This window comes from Delphinus delphis, chromosome 9, assembly GCF_949987515.2.
Source record: "Delphinus delphis chromosome 9, mDelDel1.2, whole genome shotgun sequence".
Classification (NCBI taxonomy): Eukaryota; Metazoa; Chordata; class Mammalia; order Artiodactyla; family Delphinidae; genus Delphinus; species Delphinus delphis.
In genome coordinates, this window is record NC_082691.1 from 19657901 (window position 1) to 19676785 (window position 18885).

At 39.0% G+C, this 18885-nt stretch overlaps 1 protein-coding gene across 3 annotated transcripts in view; it reads left to right on the forward strand.

Annotated features, from left to right (window-relative positions):
* The window catches only part of SRPK2 (SRSF protein kinase 2), a 224331-nt gene that overhangs the window by 167280 nt on the left and 38166 nt on the right, over positions 1-18885 (forward strand). For all 3 annotated transcript variants that reach the window (XM_060020283.1, XM_060020281.1, XM_060020282.1), the window contains exons 5-8: positions 13498-13606; positions 14333-14420; positions 14643-14730; positions 17112-17218. In XM_060020283.1, coding sequence (XP_059876266.1) covers positions 13498-13606; positions 14333-14420; positions 14643-14730; positions 17112-17218 — 392 coding nt within the window. The remainder of the gene's footprint in view (positions 1-13497; positions 13607-14332; positions 14421-14642; positions 14731-17111; positions 17219-18885) is intronic.

Sequence of the window (18885 nt, forward strand, 5' to 3'; positions counted from 1 at the left end):
TCTTCTTTGGAGTTGCTGCGTTAAGTATGTGCGTGTGTGCATGCACATGTGCAAGCGTGCGCACACATGTGTTATTGCTAAGGTTGTGGCCCATGAGTACACATGTTGTTCTATTTATGAGGATGCATGAGAGTTTTCCTTTACTCTCAGTACCTGGAAAAGCTGTACCATTACCGTGTCACAATATGTTGTTGATGTTTTTAATACCATGACTGTTGTGCTGCCCCTGTTTCCTTGTTGGCTTTCAGTGTTAGGAAGTACTGTGTGAAGTGAGGTTTATACCTTCAGTTCTGAGTGATCTTAAGTATATACTACTATAGCTATTTATTTAAACTCTTATTTGCTAGTTCAAAAAATTATTATGAAAGTGGTATATGGTAGTGTTAAAAAAATTCAAACAAAATAGGAAGCAAAAAATTAAAATTCTCAGTTTTTGTATTTGACACTCTGTTCCACAGTCAGCTTCTCCAAGGTGAATTAAAGGGGTTTCAAGTTTCAGAGGTATCCTCCCAGAAATCAATGTGTGTCTATGCATATCCATATATTTATAACTTCCATAAAAGAGATTGATCTGCGTGCTTTCCCTTACTATGCTATGCTATTTCAGTAATATTTGTGGATGTATTTTCATGAACCTACATATAGTTCTGCATCATTGTTTTCTGCATAATACTCTGTTCTTTGTGTTTGCTTTGATTAAGTAGCTTTGTAGTGATTAGACATTTATATGTTCTCACCTTTCATTATTGTAAATAATGCCACTGGGAACTCCTTGTATATTCAGTTATGGGTTTGTCCTAAGCATAAATTTGTAGGTGAGATTAGCTAGTTTGAAGCATAGTGCATTTTCATTTTAAAACATGTCACCAGTTGCCCTCCAAAAAGACTATACTGATTTACACACTTACCAGAAGTACGTCAGTGTGGTTCCACGCAGCACCACTGTCTTTACACGATATCACCAATAATCTCTTGTTTTTATTTTACTCATTTGATTATTAGTAAGACTGGCCATTTGTATTTAGTATTTTTGAAAAATTGTGTCCATATTATTTTTGACCATTGGGTTTTTAAAACTTGCCTTTATTCTTTTTGTGTCATGTGATCTTGTATTTGGCTTTTTAAAAGAGGTTTTAGTTCTTTGATTATAATTTCTTCATGTCTTGATTGTACTTTACTCTTCTTTGTACTTTTATGCTAATTAAAATGATTTTACCTCTTTTCCTTTTATTGATCCTGTGAGCAGCCTACTAGGCTTTATTTACTATACCACCCAAATTCACTGTGACCTTTAAACTGAATATCTCATCAGGCTACCAAAATTCTTCCCTAGGACAATAGTAATTTTTCCTTTTTTGGTAACGCACTAATAAGATGGTGGTGTTCTTTCCAAGACTGTTAAGTCTGAGGCATAAAAGGAAGAGTGTTTTCAAGAAGGAAGGATTTAATAATAGCAGTATTCGGTTAAGCCACAGTTTGAAGATGAAGGCTGAGAAAAGGTTAGTGAGCTACTTGTGGGGAGGGTCCCTGTTGGCTGGGGCCAGTGATGGATCATGCACATGTCAAGGTGAGGATGCACTGGAGAGAGCATAACAGATACTTTGGTGAAATTTAGCCATGAAGTGAAGAGAAGACTGTAGCTTGTAGCGGGTGAGGTCAGATATGCACAGGAGAATGTTGATTTTAAGACAGGATACCTGAGCCTATTTCTAGGCAGAAGAGAAGAAATCTGAGGAAAGGTTGGAGAGTCAACAGGAAAGGAATTAGATGAGTAATTTTTGGAGGTAGTGGGTTAATCTTGGAAAGATTGAGGGCACATCTTTCTTGTAGAACAGTGGGGAGGAGGTTTTGTATAACTGTTACAGTGAGTAGAATAAGGACTGCTCTGGTTATTGTTGTGTAATGAATTACTCCAAAACTTAGCACGTTGAGCCAACTTTTAATGTTGCTTATGGTTTTATGGATCAGGAATTTAAAAAGGGAAAAGATGAGGGGGTTCGCCTCTGCTTCATGATATCTGGGGTGTCTGTTACGGGTGTCTTTTGAGACATCTCAAAGGGTGGAGACACAGGAATCATCTGAAAGCGCATTTTTCACATGTCTGGCCCACCAGGCTACAAGTATTGGAAGACTGGGACTGCAGACAGGTGTGCCTGTCTGCATGCTTTCTGTGTGGCTTGGCTTCCTTACAGCATTGCGGCTTCCGGGGCGATGGTGGGGGTGGCCAGTCGTTACCTGGAACCCGGAGTTCCAAAAGCGAGCGTGCACCTTACAGAGTGGAAGCTGTGTTGCTTTATGACTTAGCCTCGAAAAAATCACACAGCCACTTCCACTACCTTTCGTTTGTCAGATGCACATCAGAAGCTCATCCAGATCTACAAGGAGGAGGATTAGAGTCCATTTCTTGTAGTAGAACTTCAGGGTTCTAGGAGAGCAAGTGGTTTGGGAGATGCTGTTGTGGCCTTTGGAGAATATAGTCTGCCAGAATGCCACAAGAAGTTAATAAAAGGATGTTGTGAACTCTGAAGTATGTATAGTTATATTGTGGTATAATCATTTAACCATTTTTCCAAAGACATAAATTTATCTAATCTTCTTTTTGTCTGGCACAGGCTATAAGACCTAAGCCTAAAGTCCGCTGACTGTTATCTAACTTGCTATGTTGGGTGCGTACCATGGGGGTATGCTCAAGTTGGTTCCTGAGTTAGGCTTTCTGATGATGACTGAACTAGAAGACGTTAATTACTCTTGGATTGTAAAACCAGGTGGGGCTTTAGAATGAGGCTCAGAAGTCAGTTCTGTTTTCCATATATGTGTCAAAGAGCTTTTTACTTAATGCATTTGTAGTCATTCATCTCCAAGACCTATGTCCTCTTCCCATTTTTTGAATTCCTTTAGAAATAATGAGAATTTGGATTATTCACAATGAACTATTTTTTACAAGAGGTGTAATGTACACCTGGGAACATGCCTGTAGTTGTGTGGTTGAGTCAGACGTTGCTATGTGCTGTGATGCACCCTTGCACATTCATGAACAATGGAAGTGTGAAATAACAATAGGTCTTGACTTACTGAAGGAACTTAGTCTTTCAGTTATACTTTGATGTCTGAGTGTGTATAATTATGGCCTTTGGTTTTAAATGGCCAGGGAATTGTTGTCAGAGTTCTTTTATTTTAAAAGTTTTTTTGGTTACTAAAAGAATTTTTTTTTTAGCTGTGAAAGAAATTCAGTGTTTCTCAGGTGTCTTCTGATTTCTGAACTCTATACTTTCACTTAACAAGACTTTCTCATTACGAGATCGGTTGTTTCCCCAGTTCATAATTCAATATATTGTATTTTTGCTTATCCAGAACATAATTAAGAGCTAAGAAACAAGCCCAAAATCTTCGAGTATCCAAGTTCATCCAAGTTCCCCTTTTAAGATCTCAAATAATATTTGTTTACTCTCCCTCTGCCTACAAAGCAAGTAAGGAGAAGGCTAAGAGCAAGAAGGAAGACATTAAAACTATGAAAATCATAGTAAAATCCCAGTAAACATCCCAGCAACCTTATCCTGCTTGATGTGGTGGTAAACTTTTTTAGGCAAACAGACCGCATGTCTTATCGGGGGGAAAATCAGATTGTTACCAAGCTTTTGTACAGCAGTACTTTGGGCAAGAAGACAGTAGAGCAATACATTTGATACACTCAAGGAAAGAAAGAGCCGAAGATTTTGTACCTGTCAAACTGCCCTTCATTTATAAAGGTCCCATATAAAATGTTATACACAGTATATATGTTAGCCCTGGGGGAATATTTTTCTCATGAGCCCTCTGAGGAATCTAATTAAAAAAAAAAAAAAAGTCTTTAAACAGCCAAAATCAATGGAGTGGTATAGACATAAAGACAGAGTTCAAAAAAGACAAGATTACCCTTGAAAAATTAAGCCTGTATCAGTCCTCTGGAGTACTTACCTTACAGCCTGCTGTTAAGGAAGTGCATTAACCAGACACCCAATTGGACTTTAAATAATCTGTACTTAGTTTCCATAGACTGCATTTTTTAATTTAAAGGTAAATTTTATAATACCTTTAATGGAGCAGTGGTTAAGAGTTTTCTGTCAAGGATATACTGAAGAGACAAATGGCAGTGACTGGCACTGTGTACTTAAGACGATAGAAAGTGTTGTCAGTGGATACAAAGTGTGTCCATTAACTATCTTTCATTGTGGATTTGTAGAATATTTATATGCTCAAAATACTTTCAGTGAAACTGAACACTTAGTTATATGTGTATGTTTGATGAAGAAAGTTCGTGACCCAAAGTACAGCATCAACTACATCTGTAGATTTGGCCTCTTGAAAACAGCCACTAGCCATTTATGATTTGATGGTAACTCCTTGTGCATTTTAAGGACTCCTGCCAACCCCCAAAGTTCATTTAACACTGTTCTGAAGCCTTTTCACTGGATTAAGAAATGATTCAGGAATCTTCTAGACTGTAGAATGTAGAGATTAGGCTTTTAGATTCTGGCTTGCCCCCCAGAATGTGAATTGCATTTCCACTGTGGGCTCTGTCAATCCTTGAAGGTCTTTTCTGTCAGTATCAATGTATTTTAGAAAAATTTTGCTTATAGCTCTAAAATTGCAGTACTAAAATGAGAAGAAATCTAGATTACTGATCATAAAGGCAGAAGAAATCCTTAATTTTATTTGATACTGTCTAGAATCAGATTCCAACTTTGTAAACGTATGGAGCTGTTAGTGTACTTTAACCTCTTAAATGTTTGTGGATCCCGTGATTGCTGAGTTCAGCATCTTACAGATATTTTCACAGCTCGATATCCTTCTTACCAGCTTGCCTTAAGTACTACACATTTTAGTTTTGCAGTGTAATAAAAATATAATTTTTCAACTATACAATTCTCTTGGCAGTGTCTTTATGTGGTATGATATTATGTTTAGATTATTAGTTCACTTTTCCTCATCTGGTCGTAAGAGGAAGGGAGATCTACTAAGGATATACTGTCTTGTTAAATTTCTTTTCACAAATAAGGATGAAAGTCTAAACTTGTACATCTTGCACAACTCTTAAGGCTCTTCACAAAGGCCATCGACGTCTGTGTTCAAAACATGTGCAGAAATATGGTTGATCTGGACCTGGTTCTCTCAAGCTGTGAGCTGGGGCTGCTGTCAGCAGAAGGTTTGACCAGCCTGAAGGATCTGCTTCATTTCCCTGCTTTTGCTCACTCAGGAGGTTGTTGGGAGGCCCCAGCTCCTTGCCACATGGGCCTCCTCACAGGGCTGCTCATAGCAAAGTAGCCAGCTTGGCAGAAGGAGAGGTAGAGAGAGCACCCAGGAGAGAAGCCACAGTCTGTGTAAGATTGTGGTAAGCCACAGCCTTATCTCTTGTGAGGTGACCTTATACTTGAATGCTGAAAGTCTTAATTCTCTTTTAAGAATATTTCAATGTTTGAATAAATCATAAAAAGATGAATTAATTGTGGTGGTCATTTTGTAGTAAATAGAAATATCGAATCATTATGTTGTGTACCTGGAACTAACATAACATAGTGTTGTAGGTTAGTTATACGTCAACAAAAAAAGAAAAGAAAAAAGATGAGTTAATTAATTTGTTTCTTTTCCTTTCTTTTTTTGACGTTTGACAGCTATAGATCATCATCATATCTGGAGTATCAAACACCTTTTGCTGATTGGGCTGTGATAATGATTTAGATTACACTTTGGGCCACTTAGTTATACCATCTTAAATAGCTGTAGGTAGTACCCATAACCCTGGCCTGCTGACCCATTATGTGTCATTAGTCACAGTGGATTTGGGTAGTGGCCAAACAGAGTAAACACTTAGCGTGGCACTTAACATGTGCCCAGATATTCTGAGGGAGTGAGATGTAGGGGCAGGTACCCAGAGAAGTAAAGTAGTTTGCTCAATGTCACTAACTAGTAAGTGCCACTGCTGTGGTTCAAGTCAGCATCCCTGAATTTAAGCACAAATCTGTACAAGTAATTGGCAGGAGGCAAGGGCTTGAAATTATTAGTTGGCCTTTGTATTAACATTTCAAATGTTCAAGGTGTCTCAGTCTGTTTACTCCGATCTCTGTAGCCCAACTGCAAAAACTGTTTCTCCATCCATCGTATTTATCTTACATTCAAGTAATTTTTGTTGTTACCTCTTTAAGGTCATAGATAAATAGGGATCCTCTGTCTTTGGAGCATCTGTCTTTGCTCTGATTTTGCCTCTACAGCTCTCTCCCATTCATTAGTGTTATAGGAAATACTTGATGTAATAACAGATTAATTTACATTCAAGAGTTTTTAAATTAAGTTTTTGATTGAATCTCCCCCAGTTTGAAGGGAGTTTAACAGTTGTGTTATAGGCTTCATTATTGCTTAGTTTTTTGGTAGATACTAGGGTTATTTTTTATACCTTATTCCTGCTGCTTTTGTGTGTGTGTGTGTGTGTGTGTGTGTGTGTGTGTGCTGTACCACCACATGGCATGCAGAACCGCGTGGTCTTATCTCCCCAACCAGGGATCGAACCCGCGTCCCCTGCAGTGGAAGCCCGGAGTCTTAACCACTGGCCCACCAGGGAAGCCCCTGGCTTTTTATATTTAGCATTATTATTAATGTTTCTAATGAGGTGCCCATGATCTAAATTTTACTTTAAATTACTAATCAGGAGAATAGTGTTTTCTTAATTTCAACATTTTTAGTTGATGTCCTTTACCAACATATTTTTCACAACTGTTAAGTGTGATGTGGCTGTCAAACACTAGCAAGTTTATGCATGATAAAATTTTAAAGCAGTAATTTATTTTCATATGTTTTGTAACCTAAATTATGGTTACTAAAGAACGGTTGTAAAATTTTGTTCATGAAGGTCAGTTACAATAGATTCTTAGGTATCGTTGACAGACAAACCATTTCCAACTGCTTATCTTGTACTGGGAAAATAGATACTACTTAATGGCAGTTTTAATTTTATTTCAGAGTTTTTCTCTATTCATTCACAACGCCATACAATTAATCCATACTTTAATCCTAGTCATAAAGAAAAGGCGCACACATTTTAGCGGCGGGGTGAATACTTAGTCGTGGTAGAGTAGAAAGAGCGCAGTGTTGAGAATCCCTCAGAGCCCGGTTCTAATCCCGGCGCTAAGGCTTCCGTCCCCCTGTACGCTGGCCGGCGGTGAGCAGCCCCGCCCCGCCTCCGACCCGCGTTCGATAGAAGCGATAGCACAGCGTCCCGTGTTGCTGCCTTAAATGACACCCTGAGTGCCACGAGCCTAGAGTGGGCCCTGAGCAGGCTTCTCATTTCAGCTTCCCCTTCAACCTCCTTTTCAGAGTTTGTTTCGGAGCGCTTGGGGTCCCGCCCACATGCATTTTCCAGTCGGGCTGCGGGGCCTCTCTCTCCTGCCCCCCAGCGGTTGGAGCTGGTCTCCGCCTGCTCTGTGATTGTGTCGTCCAGACAGCTGCTCTCACCACCACACCTTTGGAACTTGTAAGAAAGAGGCAGGTTAAAAATAACGTTCTTCTTTATTGTGGAAATTCTCAAACGTAAAGTAGTTTTGAAGGGATAATATAGGGAATTACTGCATTTCATCTATTTTAGCATTGTTGAGGAATGACTTACATTTTCTCTTAATTTGCTTTATTATATACATGTGTGATGTATATGCATTTTTCTTTGCTGCATTACCTAAAAAGAAGTTAAAACATCATGACATTTTACTTCCCAAATTCTCAGCAAACATCTAAGAAAAAGTGCATTCTCCTATTGTGTAACCATGATATCATTGTGTTACACGGAAGAAACTGCATTATTCGGTAACGTCATCTAAAATTCCTTTCTTATTTAAATTTACCTAATTGTCTTAAGAAATGACTTTTACACGTTTTTTTCCTTTTTAAATTTAGGACAATTAGCATATACCCATTACATTGATTATTATGTTTCTTTAATCCTTTTACTTTTTTTTTTTTTTTTTTTGGCCTCACTACACAGCTTGCAGGATCTTAGTTCCCTGACCAGGGGTTGAACCCAGACCACAGCTGGGAAAAAACGCCGAGTCCTAACCATTGGACCACCAGGGAAGTCCCATTCCCATCTTTGGTTAGATTTATTCCTAAGTGTGTGTGTGTGTGTGTGTACACACAGATTTTTTTTTTAACTTTAATTTATTTATTTATTTTGGCTGCACCAAGTCTTAATTGTGGCACACAGGATCTTTAGTTGTGGCATTCAATTTCTTAGTTGCAGCATGTGGGATCTAGTTCCCTGACCAAGGATCGAACCCGGGCCTCCTGCATTGGGAGCGTGTGGAGTCTTAGCCACTGGACCACCAGGGAAGTTCCCTAAGGGTGTGTGTGTGTGTGTGTGTGTATTTTATATATATATATTTTATATATATATATTTTATATACATTATATATATATATTTTTTGCTGTGCTGGGTCTTTGTTGCTGTGTGCGGGCTTTCTCTAGTTGCAGTGAGCAGGGGCTGCGCTTTGTTGTGGTGCATGGGCTCAGTGCCGTGGTTTCTGTTGTGGAGCACGGGCTCTAGGTGCACAGGCTTCAGTAATTTTGTCACGCGGGCTCAGTAGTTGTGGCTCACGGGCTCTAGAGCGCAGGCTCAGTAGTTGTGGCCCACGGGCTTAGGTGCTCCGTGGCATGTGGGATCTTCCCAGACCAGGGCTCGAACTGTGTTCCCTGCATTGGCAGGCAGATTCTTAACCACTGCGCCACCAGGGAAATCCCTAAGTCTGTTTTTAAGATTTCAGTTTCACATTGTTTATTGCTGGTATGTAGAAATACAACTGATTATTATATCTTGAGCTTATATCCTGCTACTCTCTTCACTCGTTAGTTTTAGTAGCTTTTTTGCAGCTTCCTTAAGCTTTTTCATGTAGACAATCAGGTTGTCTATGAATAGAGGTATGTTACTGAGTGCAAGTTCATGTCCCCGACACACAGTGAGGCCAGTCAAGCAGAAACGTCGAGTTTGAGAAACCTTTCAAGTAGAGAAAGGTTTATTGCAGGGCTGAGCAAGGAGAACGGGTGGCTCAAGCTCAAAAAACCCCCAAACTCCCTGAGAAATTTCAGCAATGCATTTTTTTAAGGAAAGGTAAGGAAGGGGCATCCCAGGGTATGTGATCAGCTCATGCACAGTTCTCTGATGGGTTGATGATGATCACTCCTTAGGCGGCAGAAAGTCTGGAGGCTACCTGCTCACGATCATCAGGTGGTTAATTTCTAACGTTTGTTGGTGGTTTTAGCATCTGAAAAACTCAGGAAGTATGCATGAGATACTATTATCTGGTACTTCAGAGAGGAGCTGCTGCAGAGGATGTGGGGGAGGGGTCTGTCTTGGGACGGCCCCATAGGCTCCTGCTCGGCTGTGGATAGTTCTTACTTTCCAGTCTGGGTACCTTTTTATTTATTTATTTTGTCTGATTGTGCCGACTAGAGCTTCCAGGCCAGTGTTGAATAGAAGTAGGGAGAGCAGGCATACTTACCTTGTTCCTGATCTTAGGTGGGGGAAGCATTCAGTCTTTCACCATTAGGACTGATGTTACCTGTAGATTTTTCATAGGTGTTCTTCTAGTCCTGCTTTGTTGAGAATTTTCATTGGGAATGCATGTTGGATATCGTGAAATGTTTTCTGTATGTTTGTTGATCTGCTATATAGTTTTTCTTTTTTTTAGTGTTAATTATGGTGAATTACATCTGTTGATTTTTTAATGTTAAACAAGTTTTCATTCTTGGAATAGACCCCACTTGGTCATGATGTATTATCGTTTTTATATGTTGTTTAATTTGAAACATCACCATCAGAGGGCTAAGAAACTAGGGTCAGTGAAAGAAAATGTTACCTAATATTTTTTGCTAGAAAATAGAGACTTTGCTGAAAATTCTTCCAGACTGTTGTCTGTGAGAGAGTTCTGAACTTTCAATTTACTGTTCAAATTGAACCTGTTTTTTGCTCAGCAAGGAAAAGGGAGTCATCTTTATCTTGGCCAACAATTCCCCCAAAACAGCTAAGAAGGATAGTTTCAGAATTGTCTTCTTTGAAGCCTTATAAACGGTATAGGTAGAGATTTAGTTTTAGTTTTTTTGGGTGTGCTTGGGAGATAGGAGTCAGAGTGAACTTAAAAACTGCTTAACAATCCATTCTTGCTCTCATGTGTTTGTAATCCAATCTAACATTTACTTTTTAAGAATAAAAGGAAAACTTTGGGGACTTACCTAGCAGTACAGTGGTTGGGATTCTGCACTTTCACTGCCGAGGGCGTGGGTTCAATCCCTAGTCGGGGAGCTAAGATCTTGTAAGAGTTGTGGCACAGCCAAATTAAAAAAAGAAAAAGAAGAAAACTTTTAAGTGATAAATGCATGATTTTTATATTAAATAGTATAAGTAGTGAGGTACAATTGTATCAACCAAAGCCCTAAGTCAAGGGTAGTCCTCAACTGCTGGACCCTAACTGGTTCTCTGCTTGATGCCATCAGCAGGGTCCTTCTGTGGCACTGCTGTTGTCCTGTGCTTCTGTACTGACTGATGGTGAAGAAGCGGAAGGAGGGGGCCTTGTCTAGTCTTTGGCTGGTCTTAGGATTCCTTTTGTGTGGACAGTGTTGTGGGCCACAGGGTATCCTCTGCTAATAGCCATCGTGGCATGTGTTGTTTGCTAAGTTGAGGGAATTGGAGAAGAGTATCCGTTTTCTCTTAATTCCCTGGATGTTGAAGCAGTTGGTGTGGTCTGCCTTGGGGAGATGTGCTCCGCCCTCTGGTAGCCTGAGTGTTAGTTACTGTTCTTTGAGAAGAGATTGAAAAATGTTCGGAAAGACTGTCATTTCCTGTAGAAATCTGGGGGTTAGGATGTGACAATATGTGGACTGCAGATTTGAAATTGTGTACGTCAGATTTTCAAAATAAAAATTAGGATGTGTTTGGGACTTCCCTGGCAGTCCAGTGGTTAAGACTCCACACGTCCAATGCAGGGGGCGTGGGTACAATCCCTGGTCTGGGAAATAAGATCCTGTATGCTGCGCGGCAAGGCCAAAAAAAAAAAAACAAAAAAAAAACCAACTTAGGATATGTTTAGTGCTTTCAGTTGTTTTTATATTTGTGTTTAAGTTTTACTTTTATGCACCTCTTGTTAGTTGGCCTATTTTCTGGCACAGTATTCTCAGTGTGAGGGCTCTTGAAATAACTGGACTAAGTAATTTCTTTTGTTCAACTTCAGTCCCGTTGAGAAAAGGAAGGGCTGTTCTTATGCTGTGACTACACTGGAAATAGTGCTTGTCTATCTTAGGTCACATGTACACACTCTGGCTGTTCAAGAATTCAAATCTGAAACATAAAATAGCGGTAGAGGTTTCTTCTCTTTATGCATAATTAAATTAGTTTTAAATTTAGAAACCTTCATGTTAGCAATAATATGCAATTAAGTGGTAAGTAGCTTTCAATTAAACTATCAAGTGTTCCTGTTTAGTAAGACCAGGAAATGGTCTTCTGGGTATTAAAAATGGAGTGCATTTCTTACTGGTGCACAGAGTGTGGTGGTCTTTGGAGTCAGACCCAGTTTGCAGCCCTGAACTGACTACTTACTATCTCTGAGACTTTTGCCCACTTCAGCAGTGTAGAAATAATAACACATGTTGTAAGAAACAGTAGACCTGAGTGTTTCCTAAATACTTTGTGCTGTGAAATGTGGCTAATTCCTTGAAGAAATGGTTTTGTGAGCAGACCTGTCTGGAATTTGTAGCATCCTGTTTTCTTGGAGGTTCCCACTGTGTGTTAAGACACTGGGCTCTGAGAACCACTTTGGTCAAGAAATCTGCTTGCTTTGTTCAGCTAAGCATTTCCCAGGCAGAACTTCTCCCTTCTTCCTTCCCCGCCCCTGCTCCCTCCCCGTGTGGGAAGTCTGCAGCATGTTTCAGTTTACTTTTGTTTCATGGATCCTGGTTTTGAAAAGAAAGTGCTTAGCACAGTATCCCAAATTTTACTTGAATAATGGTAGATTTCTTTTGGTCCTTTTCATTGTTAATTTGAATGATTTAAACACTGTTGTGAACTCAGAGCCCACTTTATTTTTGGTTTAGCCTTGTATGTAAGTAATAAGCCATTTTCTCTTCCAGTTTTATTGAGATGGAATTGACTTAAGCACTGTGTGAGTTTAAGCAGTACAGCCTAACGACTTGACATCTATATATTGAGAAATGATTACCACAATAAGTTTAGTTAACACCCATTCATTCATTTAATAATTTGCTATATTTTATTCCTAATTTACTATTTCAGTTATGTCTTTTGCCCAAATTGTTGTTATAGACCTTGATATTAAAATCCAGGAAAAGCAAGTGTGGTATGAGAGTAAGAATCATAGAAAGTTAGTATCTGGTCAAATTCCTGCTTTACTAATTCAACACAGTTTAAATATTCATCAGCATTCATAATACTTCTTGAACTGCTACTCCTGGCCCTCTGTTAGATATAGTGGAGGATGTGATTTAGATGCTTCCTGCTTTGAGCCTCTCAACACTAGGCACGAAACATCCATGTCTTTCTTGAGTGATTTGTAAGAATTCTGCAGATGTAAAAAGTGAGAACATTTTTGCAATAAATAGAGCAGTAGATGTTAAAGAATGAAATGTAGAAAAGTATTTTTTAAGGAAATAATTGGAAGAGATATAGAACGAATAAAGTAAAATAGAAATAAAAAGAATAAAAGAGTAATTTAATATCCAGAGATGTTTGCTGCTAACATCTTATCTTCCCAGACTTTTTCTTGTGTGTTTCACAAAAAATGGTATCATATTACGCATGCTACTTTGTACCCTGCTTATTTTGTTGATGATGTCAAGTGAAGGTCTTTTAGATGCCTGTGAAGCGTCCTTACCTCCCCAAAAGTCAACCTTAACACTGGGTGCTCTCTCTTGCTCTCCAACCTGTTTCCTGGCAGGAGCTTTAGGCTGAGGAAGAGTGGTGAGAGCAGTAAGTTCTTTTGGTGGGTAAAGTGTCATATATTATATAATTCCTTGTTGGCTATGCATAAACTCTTGGTGTATGCGCAACTCTGCAGAGTCCACATCCTTTGTTTCGGTGAGTTGTGTTATACTGACCCCGAAAGATTTGCATTTAACTTGTTGCTTAGAAGAAAAAAGATTGTTTAGAAATGTCAAGAGCTAGAATATACATATTATGTACAGCTAGACTTACAGATAAAACCTCCAGTTATTGTTACAGCGTGCTGGGTGGTTCATTGCTTTTCTAAGTTAAATTAAAAAAAAAAAAGCCTAAAAGAAAGACATAGGGGGCATTTTTCTCTTGATGAAAGGTAGTCTTGAAAAAATGTTGTATTATTAAACATGTCTTTAAATCTGATTTTATTATTTAGAGTTTTATTTAATGGTATCAGGAACTGACAAGGAAGAACGAGTTTCCATTGCTAGTTTTCTGAAATTTAATTTTTTTCTTTCTTTCTTTTAAATAATAAAAGGTGGCTATCATCCAGTGAAAATTGGAGACCTCTTCAATGGCCGGTATCATGTTATTAGGAAGCTAGGATGGGGACACTTCTCTACTGTCTGGCTGTGCTGGGATATGCAGTAAGTGTTCCTTGTCATTCGTGCTTTTGATTCCTGGTCTGGTTCAAAACATCTTTATTTTACAACAAGCTAAGGCTGAGGAGCACACCTGCTTCTGTTGTGGCATGTAAAGCGCACAGCACAGGCCTGCCCCACCCCAGACTTGCCCCTCTCACTTTGAAGTTCATTTGCCTGTCATCTTTAAATATTAATTTTCTTCTGCCTTTATATCTGAGGCTTATTCATTGTAATTGCGCTACACTCGGGTCATATTGTTTTTCTAGTAATTCATCCATACCAGAAAAACATTCAAATATAAAATAATAATGTTTAGGCCTTTCCAGTCAGTGGGTTTCAACTCTTTTTGAAAGCCATGACCCATAATATGAAACTGCATCCTTAGAGTACACGTACACATGTGTAGTGTGTGTGTGAATTGAAACAAAAGTGTTATAATACTTGATCTTAACCATATGTGATGAACTCTGACATCTATCTAGTCGACTTGATTTTTATGAGGACAAAACAAAAACACAAAGCAAAGAAGAGATTGATACATGAACCCACTGCTTTACTGTAACCCCACAATTTGAAAAGTACTATTTTAAAGGAAAGCTTATTGAAAGTCGCTGTTTATTGGAGTTTATTAGAGTTCATTATGATGTCTAGTTTATTAGTCTAGTTTATTAGAGTTATTATAAATGATCACTTCTGTTAAAATTTTTTTTAATGCATTTTTTTTTTAAGGGGAAAAAGATTTGTTGCAATGAAAGTTGTAAAAAGTGCCCAGCATTATACAGAGACAGCCTTGGATGAAATAAAATTGCTCAAATGTGTAAGTACTACAAAAATGTGAATGATATCAGAAAGGTTAATGATGAAATTTCACGGAGGGATTTTTCTGGGTTTTACTAAATTAATTGAATTTATTATTTGTAAGTTCAAATACTGAATCTTTTATTTTTTACAACATTTATTAAACAGTTTTGGTTGGTACAATGGAAATGACTTTCAGTCTTAAACACTTCTGTTCTTGAATTCATTTTTCTCTCCATAGGTTCGAGAAAGTGATCCCACTGACCCAAATAAAGACATGGTGGTACAGCTAATCGATGACTTCAAAATTTCAGGCATGAATGGAATACGTATCCTTTCTGATGGTTCTGTTGCTTCCTAATGGCTGAATTATACTCTAGTTTTTCTTTTTACTTTTAAAAAGTGGAAATATTTTAAGCCCTATACACTTGTGTTTGCTGATTCACTCTCCACATGCAGGCTCTAGCGTCTTCGTGTTATATGATTCTTGAAAGATGAAAGTTTCTTAGTTATAAGGTGAATTGTTCCTTTTGCTTTTTGAATAGGGAGGCCTTACTTCTGATTCTGGAAAAGAAGTGTGTCCTACAAGTGGAGCAAGGGCATCTCATGACCTCCCTTTCTCTTTTGAGGATGTCAGTTTTAATTGGGCTGCTGTTATATTGTTTGCATGCTTAGTAGTTTTGGGGGAGGGAGGGCTCAGGAGGAAGTGAATGGGGGTAGTGTGGAAGGAGCTCTTATCTTTACCCTCCTCCTGCCCAGGGCATTGGTAAAGGACAGCCCCAGAGGTCGCAGTGACAGCAGAATAACGTGTAGCTCAGAGCTTTTGGCAGAAGCGGAGAGAAGAGATAATGCCTTTAGTTTCCAGAATGCTGTTTCCATATTTTAGTATTGGATCCTCTGAGATAGCCCTGTATGGGCCTGATCTAAGCAATACTTTCATTCCCCAAGGTTCAGGAATACCGAACTGTGTATTCATTATCTTGTGACTGGTGAGTGCCGGGTGTGCGTCAAGAGCCAGGCTCTTCTCCTCCTTCCTGATCTTTTATTCTTTCCTTTATCATGTTTGGAACAGATCCAACATTTTGATATTTGACCTGTTCAAGCTCCAGAACCTGAGGACAAAGCCTTCTCCCAGCTTACACCCCAGAATGACAGCCTGTTTCTGCATCTACTAAGACTTAATCCCATAGGGAAGCACTTTCTTCACACCCTATGTATTTGTGGAGGTTTTTATATTTCTTCTAGAGATCAGATTTGAGGATACTAGCAAGTTCTGGTGACTGCTGATGTTACCTCACCCTTTGCCTCAAGATCCTTTCTGCTAGCTGCAAAGTACATTTTCCCCTCTTGATCGATAGAAAGATAGAGCTGGTCCTTCTCTGCGCCTGGTCTCCAAGTGAGCCTGTTTGTTTATGTGCAGGCAGGGTAGCCCTTCCTCTTGCATCAGATCTGGGAGGCAGTTCTTAAGACAGCTGATAGAGGGTTTCTTTGGAGAAAACACCTGATTTGTAGGTAAATGGAGGGATTTTTTTTTGATATATATTGAATATGTTCCAGTGGCTATTTCTACTGTTAAGTAGTCCAGATATGTGAATGCTTTGAGAACACTCAGGTCATAATTTAGAAGCCATGGGCTTTGGCTCTATGCCTGCTACTAACTTTAGACCTTAGTTGCCATTTTTTTAATGAGCTTGGGAAATAGTAAGGAACTTCTAGCTTTAGATCATCTATGCCTAAGTCTGTAGCACATACGCTGTCCAGTGTCATAGAAATATTTTTCTTATTTTTATTAAAGATATTTAAAGCAATAGTTATTATGATGATGTGGTAGATCCAGATATTGTAAAAAATATTAACTCATCTGACCTTCTTATAGGCCTGTATGTAGGTCTCCAGGGCTGAACAAAATATTCTCAGAGGGTTTCAGAGCCATTTAAAATCTTTCTGTATGAATGACATGAATATATTTATATGAGGGGATTTGGTGGCTCACAGTTCTGGAGGGTCAGTGGTTGACTAGAATTTCTATTAAAAAACAAAACAAAACAAAACCCAGATTTCTGAGATTTCATTATTATAGGTTGGTCTTAATGGCCATGCCATGTCTTGTGATCATACATCCTTAAAAACTTAAAAATTGATCTAGTGACCCAGTGAAAGATACTGTTGAAGGAAAAGATTAAATGTCTTCACTGTGTTTGGTAAATTTCTGTTTTATAAAGTGTTTTATGTGATGTATAGGATAGAAATTTAGGTAGGCAGGCAGGACACTTAAGGCGGGAGAGTTCTCTATTCTTTTCCTCATCAGTTTCTGTGAGGTTTCAGTCCTGCTCATTTTCGTTAAGGCTGATTGTCAGAAGAAGTGTGCTTGAGAGCGTGCGTAAGTGTGGGGTTGAGTCATGACTCTGCCACCTTTGGGTGGTGTCAGGCAGGAGGGTTCTTTAAACTCCCCGAGGTTTACTCTCCTCATTCCTTATGTTGTTATGAGTACACATTAAATCATGTATGGCGCATGGTAGGTACTTAGTATATGTTAGATCTTTCTATTTAGGTGAGGAACAGCAAATGACCACTTCTGGTATTATTGATAGTATTGAAGTTGTATTTTATAAAGAAGTAATTGTTTTGCCAAGGGCCACAATGATGCTGCTTTTAGTAATTCCGTCACTGCAGGAAATGTATCCAGAAATGATCCTTAACCCTGTCCCAGATGTCTGCATGGTCTTTGAAGTGCTTGGCCACCATCTCCTCAAGTGGATCATAAAATCCAACTACCAAGGCCTCCCAGTACGTTGTGTGAAGAGCATTATTCGACAGGTGAGGCTTATGACGGCAGCCCCCAGCTCCCAATACCTAACTGGCTAGCCTTTCAACACGAATTCCTGTCTTAAAAAAAGACAAACAAAAAAAAGCATGCACGGGCTTCCCTGGTGGCGCAGTGGTTGAGAGTCCGCCTGCCGATGCAGGGGACACGGGTTTGTGCCCCGGTCCGGGAAGATCCCACATGCCGCGGAGCGGCTGGGCCTGTGAGCCATGGCCGCTGAGCCTACGCGTCCAGAGCCTGTGCTCCGCAACGAGAGAGGCCACAACAGTGAGAGGCCCGCGTACCGCAAAAAAAACAAAAACAAAACAAAAGAAGCATGCGCACATATATATCTCTCTCTCCAGTTTTAGAAATAAATACATATATTACAGTGCATAACATTTTGAACTTATTAAATCAATTTTGTATTTAGTTAATAATAAGCCATTCTGTCTTGTAAAGGGAGTAATATGTAAATGTCAAGCATATATTTCTTTTGGCATATGGATCTTTTTTCAGGTAAGTGATACAGTAAAATGAGAAATTGTTTTATCCAGTATCATTACTACGAAATGTCCCACTTAGTTCCTTAGAAAATAATACAGAAAAAAACATATAATGTATTGTTGTGTTTATTTGCTATTTCTAAGTATTTGGATGAAGGATAAATGGAAGGTAATTTAAGGAATGTTTAAGTTATATATGGAGTATTGTATTTGTACTTCGTTCAATTGCCTTGACAATAGAAAACCTTCCGTTAGTGTGTGGTTCAGTGTTGATGCTGCAGCAGATATTTATAGAATGGAAGTACACACATATGGAAGATTTCCTTCTAATTAGAAATGTTTACCAGATTCAGTTTTCTGCATGGAACATACCAGTCTTTGACTCATTGCCCTTAGAGCCTAAATTAGGAAAATTGCAGATATGCTTTATTCTGGATTGCCTATTCTGATATAATGGATAATTACCATGCATATTTCTGCAGAGTAAGTAATATCAGGGAGGTTGCTTGGTTTGCTTGAGAAGAGGACTAGTTGGTTTGGAGCCCATTCCTTGTCCTCAGACCCAGAGCTTGAGGTAGACCTGCCTGGGGGTTCTAGACCTGAAATACAGACCTTGATCCAGAATTCTTTTTTTTTTTTTTAATATTTATGTATTTATTTGGCTGCATTGGGTCTTATCTGCGTCACGCAGGATCTTTTGATGCGGCGAGCAGGCTTCTCTAGTTGTGGCATGCGAACTCTTAGTTGAACCACTGGAATAGAGGAAAGTGTAATGAGTACACCTAAATCTTGGCAATAGACTTAATTTCACATTCTAACTTTGGCACTTACTACTTTGTGACCCTGATCAAATTACTTAACTTCTGTAAGCCTGTGTCCGCATTTGTCACATCAGGATGATAATGCGTAATTTGTGGCTTTATTGTGCAGATGAGTTTGGAGGGACTGCTGATAAAGCTTTCAGCATGGTTACCAGCACAGAGTAGCCATCCTGTCTCCCCAGCTGCATACTCTGAGCACCGGGAGTCCCAGATCACGTATTGTAGGTTTCACATCTCTTTGTAGCTTCCTTCACGTCGTAGGAAGTCAAGAAACGTTTCTGAGAGGTTAGCTTTCCCTAAATGAAAGAAGAAATGTATGTTCCTCTTATTCTTACTGTACAAAGTGGCTGACCT